Below are 7791 nucleotides of genomic sequence, written 5' to 3'. Positions count from 1 at the left end.
TATTCATTCTCATTTTTCACCTTAATTTTTGTAATAAAATTTTCCATGGTAACAATTTCCACACAAAAAAAAAATCTCATTTGTCACAAAAACCAGGGGGACCCCACGCCCGAACTGTGTCCACATTACGTAAACGAGCCACCCTCGTCCCAACACGTGTTATCTCGTAATGATTGGAACCCGCATCCGAGTCGGACACGTGGCAAGAAACTAAAGGGAACACGCCAGTGCCTTCCCCGGCTCGTGTTTTTAAAGTTAACAACCTTCCAGAAACTTCCGATCAAGTACTGGTTGCCAATGGCCCAAAAATCTACCGGCCAGAAATTGGCCACGTGTCCATTACAACCACGTGAGCGTCCTACGTGGCACACCCCATTACTCTGAAAATGATACGCCCCTGTTTTTTAACGGACAAAGCAAAATTTCATTTCTCATTCACAATTGATGAAACAAGTCCAACTCAATTTGAAAACGACCAAAACTCACACAAACACTGATAAGTGTTAATAATTTTTTTTTGTCTACCTAATAAAATTAATATCTTTCTTTCTTTCTCTCTCCTTTCCTTTCCTTTCCTTCCATTTCGTTTCCTTTCTTTTCTTTTCTTTTCTTTTCCTCTGTTTGGGTTGGAAATGAATGGAGAGGGAATCGGAGGAGAAGAAGAGGCGGAGAGAATGGAAGTGGTTAGGGAGAAATTGGTGTACATGTGGGGGTATTTGCCCGGAGCTTTGCCGCAGAGGTCGCCGTTGATATCGCCGGTGGCTGTTAGGGTTCCGGCCGAGACCGTTGGGGGGGACTCCTGGAAAGATGTTTGCGGTGGCGGTTGTGGTTTCGCCATGGCCATTTCTGGTGCTTTTCTTATCTCTTTTATAACTAGTTTTTTTTTATTTGTGTTTTTTTTTTTGAGCTATATTTTATTTATTTTTGTAATTTTTAAAAGTTTGTGGTTTATTTGGGAATGTCGTTGCTTGTGTATGGTGGTTGAGGTCGTTGATTGCGGCATTTGACGCTGTTTGGTTGCCGAGAAAATGTGGCTAATTGGGAAAAAGAAGTTTTATTTTATTTCAATTTGTTGAAAGTGGGGCCGACAAATTTTATTTTATTTTTTAGTTTCTACTGTTCGTCTTTTGTGTTTTTCCCAAATCAATACTATTTTTCTCTTGAACTAGATTCTAGTAAGTGGCTTTTTTTTTGGGCACTTTGAAGTTGCAATGTCTGGGACTTTCATTAATAGCTTAGTTGATTTTGAAAGTTCAAATTCAGAGTAAAGTTGTTGTTTTGCATTTCTAGTGATTGAGTTTAGTTAATTTTGAGTTTAGTTAGCTATAAAGTTAGTTAATTTTGCTTTTCTAGTGATTGAGTTTCTTTCTATGGTTGCTTGCTTAATTTTGAGTTTAGTTAGCTATAAAGTTAATACTTGTGTTTATGAGTGTAAATTTTGTTACATTTAGCTGCACTTATAGTGATTTTTTTTTTTTTTGGGTTAAATCAGATTCCGGAAAGCTCATTACGTGGGGTTCAACAGATGATCTTGGGCAAAGCTATGTGACATCTGGGAAGCACGGGGTATGCAGCAAAATTTAATCTTTAGTTCATAGAGTACTAATTTTTTCTTAAACAAATAAGTAATAGCCAAATAATGGCTTAGCCTTATTACACAGGAAGCATAAAAGAGATACTCAAGGGAAGAAAAGAAAAGAAAAGAAAAGAAAACTAGGATCTATATTTGTTAAGATTTCCAAAAAAATGAGGAAGAGGCAATACCCGTTACTGCTCTTATTCAATCGAAGAGTGGTATCAAAGACTGAAATATATGTTTAAGTAATGAGACTTAAGTTCCATGAAAGGTCTTGGCATTTTTGTCCCACCAAATGCATAAGATGACAGCTACTATTTTTTTTATTTGTACTAACATAAACTTTTCTACTTGTTTAGGAAATTCCAGAGCCATTCCCTCTCCCAATGGAAGTTTCAGTAGTGAGAGGTGCGGCGGGTTGGGCACATTGTGTTGCAGTTACAGGTAATTCTGATTTCCTTGTTGTGGTGCTTCAGTTAAGGGGGGGAAAAGAAAATGAAGACTCTTTTTAGGTAATGAATGAAGGGTTTAGAAAAATCTAAGCAATTGGTAACTGATTTTTTTGATAAGTAAAATCTTAAATATATGTCATGGGGGTGCAAACCAAGTTCAGAAAAAGAATACAAGAATGACCTAGCCTATACAAGCTGTTGGTAACTTATTGAAATATAGAAGCCAGTCAATTCACCCAAGTCTTATACTGCTCTGTGTAATTTACTCTGTCTGGAGGCATTTAGTGAGTAAATTTTCTTGTTTATATACAGAGAGCAGAGAAGTATACACATGGGGATGGAAGGAGTGTGTTCCCTCCGGGAAGGTCTTTGGCGACCCATCATTGGGTGGGAGCTCTGAAAAGGATGTATTTGAAAGGCAGAGTTCATTTTTGACAGAACAAGGTACTTTCAGCAGTTAGGCATCTTTACTATGAATTATGAAAGTCGAGAGAGGCTTGTATTCCTTGTTGCTGACTGTTTGAGTTGGTTCTCTGACAGTGAGCCCTCGCTCTCAAGGCTCTCGATCAAGTGGTGGAACTATATCTGGCACTGATGCTAAAGGAGGTGGAGAAGAAAGTACAAAACGAAGAAGAATATCATCAGCAAAGCAAGCAGCTGAAAGTTCATCTTCTGGTGATGAAACTCTCTCAGCTTTGCCATGCCTTGTAACACTGAACCCTGGAGTAAGAATAGCCACTGTTGCTGCAGGGGGGCGTCATACTTTAGCATTGTCAGGTGACTTAACTATGTTCTAAATTATTGTTAAAGACAGTTTTATACATAGTTGTCTTTGTATTCTGGTCATGATACTAATTTTCCCAACTTTCAGATATTGGACAGGTGTGGGGTTGGGGCTATGGAGGTGAAGGGCAGCTTGGTTTGGGCTCCCGGATACGCATGGTTTCCTCTCCTCACCCTGTACCTTGCATAGAGTCTCCTTATGTAAAAGATAGATCCACAGCACTCTCTAGAGGAAGCATGAGTTCTGAGGGACAGGGTTTTAGAGCTCCTGGAAGTTATGTAAAAGGGATTGCTTGTGGAGGGCGACACAGTGCTGTCATCACAGGTATTATTATGAACTAGTTCTACCTTTAGGTATGAGGTCATGAACATTCATGCTGGATCCTCTCTGATATTGTTACTTCAAAGCTTTTATCTCATCTGATTACCTGGTCATATATGCATATTCTCCATCTCTTGTGTCTGTTACAAATTTATGATTTTACTGATACGTGAGTTTTGAAAGGGAGTTGGCGCAGTTGGGTTCAAATTTACCGAAATAGGCTGGAATTTACATTTTAGATTAGTACTTTGGTAATTAAGTTTCATATATAGTATGTTTGATATTTACGTAGTACTACTGAGATGAACTGGTTGTTGCAATGCCCATCTGTTTCTATTTGGCCATCTATATGTGGTCAATATGACCTAGACTGACATTTTCCATCTACCCCTTTTTGCATTGCAGATGCTGGAGCCCTGCTTACTTTTGGTTGGGGACTATATGGACAGGTGAGTTCTTCTGGACAAGAATCTTTCGTGTTGGATGCTTAGTGTCTCATGCTTTCTCTTCAGGAAATTTGGCAGTATTTATTTTATGTTAAAATAAGTTTTGATTTAGCAGTATTATTAGTGTTGTAATATTATTAATTAAATAAAAATTCTAATTTATGGTTCAATGATCAACAAATATATGTAAGCCAGCTACGTGGTTCACTGGATCTGATCTGACTGCTCATCTGAATTTGGATGTTGTTCACTGTAAGGTTTAAAATGATATCTGCAAAAGCTTCTTTACTCAGAAACTTTTTTTTTTCTTCCTTCCTTCTCTCTCTCGTGAAATGAGTGTAGCTAAAATGAGAATGTGTTAAGATGGATAAGTGTAAATACAAGAAAAGATAGGATTCAAAATGAGGAAATTCTCTAAAAGGTAGGGGTAATCCCTAATGATGAAAAGACAAGGGAGAGTTTATTGAGATGGTTTGGTCTTGTGTAGATGTGATGAGTGCAAATAATGCACTAGTTAAGAAGAGTGAGTTAATCAAATTAAACCAATGAAAAAAAAAGGTAGAGGAAGACCTAAAATAACATTGGTGGAAGTAGTAAAAAATGACAAGTTAATTAAGGTGACAGAGAGTATAACTGTGGGTGAAATAGAATGGTGAAAAAGAATACACATGGTCGACCTTGTTTAGTCTATGGAGGATTCATAGCTGCCCTCAAAGTTATGGGACTAAAGATTGTTGTTGTTAATGAAGCAATCTTATTATGATGTAGGATAAATTTGATTGAATATGCTATATAGTCCTAGCTATATGTTATATTGTTGTTTAAGGGATTCAATGTGTCAAATATTAAAACCTAGATAAATACATAGCTAAAGCGATTCATATGGTCCAAGTATTATGATCTAGCACAAGTTCTGTAACTCCTTGGGGTGAGGGCTTTTTAGATTATATCATGAGTTGTAACAGTCTCTTATTTGTTATTGCAATTAATAATATCATCTTTAAAATTGTTGAATCGTTACTTGCCTATTTACCTAACATGTGACCCAAAATCTGGTGGTTCTTGAATCCATAACCTCACCCTCCACCTTTCTTTTACAAGGGTAAGAGGTGTCATTTGACCTAGAGTGCATTAGCACAAAACTGCAACATATTCATTGAAGCATTCTATTAGCATTATTTCAGTCATAGAAGGATGTCTCTTGCTTAATACTAAATTGTTCTTTATTGAGAACCTTCTTGCCCAATCTTTTGAGTTTGTACAAAGAACAATGCACTGGATTGAATCCTGTCTACTGCTTTGCTTGATATGGGGGAATTATTTATTACATGTTTCTGCAAAATTGATTTCTTGATTGTGAAAAGCATTGGGTTTTGGCTTCAAAATTATACAACCAAACTACCCAAATCATATACTCTTCTACTTCAGCTGGAATGTTTGACATTTAATCCTTATATCAATCCCTCGCATTGCTTAGAGTCCCAACTTTTAACTATTCTCAGGATTAACATGTAGGTAAAGTAGAAAATGATGGAGAAAAGCACTGTAGATGTTCAAGATGAGGTTCACTCGAAAAGGGATAACCTATTCTATTCCTTTTCAACGTTATTCTCTCTTTTAACTCTCTTGTTTTGGCTAACCATGATAAAGTAGTAAACTGTTTGCTTTTCTTATGTCTTTGTCAAGTGTGGGCAAGGAAGTACGGATGACGAGTTAAGCCCAACTTGTGTGTCTTCCTTACTTGGTATCCGGATAGAGGGTGTTGCTGCAGGACTGTGGCACACAGTCTGTATATCTGCTGATGGTGATGTGTACACGTTTGGTGGAAATCAGTTTGGGCAGTTGGGAACTGGTGCCGATCAAGCTGAGGTATACTCACTTATTCTTCAGTCTCTGAGTTCTCTCTTTTCCTTATTACAATAGAGAGACAATGATATTTTCATCATATCACATGGTATTGCTAGTGGTACATGATATGTTTGTTTAGATTCCTATCTTAAAATTCTATGCAACAACCTATGTTCATCATACCATGGTTTGCAATGGAGTAGAATCCTAGCTTGACAATCTGGTGAATGAACTATCCAGATCATACTAGTTCTTGTTCATATCTTTATCTTATAATGTTGGAATTTGGATGGCTTTGATATATTAAATTAGGAGCCAAGGATCTTTACCTAACCTTCATTGTTGAGAAATTATATCTCTTGGGTGGATTTTTTGCAATTAATTTCAGTGTTTCCTGGATTTAAAACCAGACTATTCCAAGGCTATTGGAAGCTCCAAGCTTGGAAAATCTGCATGCAAAAATTGTATCTTGTGGGGCTCGTCACAGCGCCTTAATTACAGGTATGCCACAATGGATTTGTGTACCATAATTTCTTTTTGCTAAGTGCTACCAGGAAACCACTCTTAGACCCATGAACATGTCATGTTTCTGCTAATTTGAACACTGCAAGACTTTGGCTTCATGCATCGCACACCTCTACCAATCCACACCAAAAGGAAAACAGAACAGAAAAAGAAAAGGAAGAAACTTTGGGTGTATTTTATTGTTCCCTTATATCAGTACTGAATCTAGGTGTGGGAGTTTAATGAAACTTCCACAAACTTTTCTGTAATGCTTTTAATATGTTTGCTTATATATAGTAATTTCTATATCACTTGTTTACATGTCAAAAATTGCATTCAATTTAGTTAGCCTCTAAACTTAGCATAAATATTTTCTTTTAGAAAAATCCAGCTAATTAGGAAATTTCTTAATATTGGGATAATGGAGTGGGGAAAACGCCAAATAAGCTAGAACTTACTATTTGATAGACAGAGATTTCACTTCTGTGATTGCAAATAGTGGTATGGTGTCAATTAAGGACTTTGAAAGATCCATCTGTAAAAGGCTTAGAGGGGTGAATTGGTAGTCACATTCCATGTTTTACTTTGTTGGTGAGTCATATGCAACAAAGCTAATTGCTACCCGGTCGCAACTAGATCTCATTTATGTGAGAATTTTAGCTTTAATGATCTGATGCTTACAGTGCGGAGTTTTTGATATACCTGTTGACTTACTTCTTGCCTCTTTTTTTTGAAGAGGATGCAAAAGTATTCTGCTGGGGTTGGAACAAATATGGCCAGGTATAAAGCTTGGACTGATCAATCATCAAACCAGGGTTTCCAGGACACCTCACGGCATTGATAACAATGTGCTGTTTTGTATTTCATATCATATGAAATGAGTTTTAAAATGTTTTACAGCACTTAAAAAAGGACCAAGTTATGCTAGGGAATGGAATTTAGCATTATTTGGTTTCCTCTTCCATACTTTAGAACTAATTGAGAATCTTTGCCTGCATTTAACAGCTTGGGTTGGGCGATGTAATCGACCGCAACATTCCTTCTCAAGTCATTATTGATGGTTGTGTCCCTAGAAATGTTGCTTGTGGCTGGTGGCACACCCTTCTTCTTGCTGAATCACCCACTTGAATTCCAAACTTGCTGGAGGCCTTGGCACAATTTTGTAGTTAGCAGTTGTTTAGATTGGTAAATTATTTAGTTATATGTGTATGTACATACAATAGCCTGTAACATATACATGTATGCTTTTGCTCATTCTTTGATATCTGATGTTCACTATCACTGGCACTATTTTTAATACCGTTGCGAGAATGAAGCTTCGGTTCCAAGATGTGCAAAATTGTTAATCCATCATGTATGGATCTATTTAGGGAATTGAACTTTATGATGTAATGAAATTAGATGTATTTAAACTTTGTAATTGTTATATATATGGAATAATGGAATTTGGAGGATGTTTTGCATTGTATCACCTAATGCAAATTTGCCTGTCTTCTATTATGATCCAAATTCAATTCCAAGAAGTTCAGTAGATCCGTAGGTGTCTCCTTCGGTCCTCCCCTATTCCTTAATGGAGGGTAGAACAGTAAAACAGCACCATACAATTTTAGTTATGTTTGGTGGGATGGAGATGTTGCATATCATGGTCTTCAAGACTAGACTAGAATGAAATGGTTCTCTACTCTACTTTCTTTCCAGTTACGAACTAACGAATTGATGGTGATTTGTGAAATATATTATGAGATAAAAAAAAAAAAAAAAAAAAAAAATCCTCCAAGTGAATAATAGAAACAAAATAAACCGAAAGAAAAGAAAAATAGACAATCACACAAAAGAGAATATTAAGAATTTATGTGGTAG

At 36.6% G+C, this 7791-nt stretch overlaps 1 protein-coding gene across 4 annotated transcripts; it reads left to right on the top strand.

Moving 5' to 3' along the window:
- The first annotated feature begins 438 nt into the window (after nucleotides 1-438).
- Nucleotides 439-7407, top strand: LOC142640462 (ultraviolet-B receptor UVR8). 4 transcript variants are annotated; one of them, XR_012845195.1, is made up of 11 exons: nucleotides 439-849; nucleotides 1493-1566; nucleotides 1936-2020; nucleotides 2341-2472; nucleotides 2569-2805; nucleotides 2900-3136; nucleotides 3539-3582; nucleotides 5266-5448; nucleotides 5838-5928; nucleotides 6668-6779; nucleotides 6937-7407. XR_012845195.1 is itself a non-coding variant. In XM_075814575.1 (11 exons), the coding sequence occupies exons 1-11, from the start codon at nucleotides 633-635 to the stop codon at nucleotides 7057-7059; spliced, it is 1467 nt and encodes a 488-aa protein (XP_075670690.1). In that variant the 5' UTR covers nucleotides 439-632; the 3' UTR covers nucleotides 7060-7407. The 4 variants fall into 4 exon arrangements, 3 of the variants coding, with proteins under 3 accessions (XP_075670690.1, XP_075670691.1, XP_075670689.1); XM_075814575.1 differs by having other exon boundaries at nucleotides 6668-6711; XM_075814576.1 differs by having other exon boundaries at nucleotides 5816-5928; nucleotides 6668-6711.
- The last annotated feature ends 384 nt before the right edge of the window (nucleotides 7408-7791 follow it).

This window comes from Castanea sativa, chromosome 6 (genome assembly GCF_040712315.1).
Source record: "Castanea sativa cultivar Marrone di Chiusa Pesio chromosome 6, ASM4071231v1".
In the NCBI taxonomy this organism is placed as follows: Eukaryota; Viridiplantae; Streptophyta; class Magnoliopsida; order Fagales; family Fagaceae; genus Castanea; species Castanea sativa.
This window is presented reverse-complemented; position numbering and strand designations above follow the sequence as displayed.

Coding starts and splice junctions, on each gene's coding strand:
- LOC142640462 (XM_075814574.1), top strand. CDS start 633: ATGAATGGAGAGGGAATCGGAGGAGAAGAAGAGGCGGAGAGAATGGAA. Junction 3,583..5,265: donor GTTGGGGACTATATGGACAG/GTGAGTTCTTCT, acceptor GTCTTTGTCAAG/TGTGGGCAAGGAAGTACGGA. Junction 5,929..6,667: donor TCACAGCGCCTTAATTACAG/GTATGCCACAAT, acceptor TTTTTTTTGAAG/AGGATGCAAAAGTATTCTGC.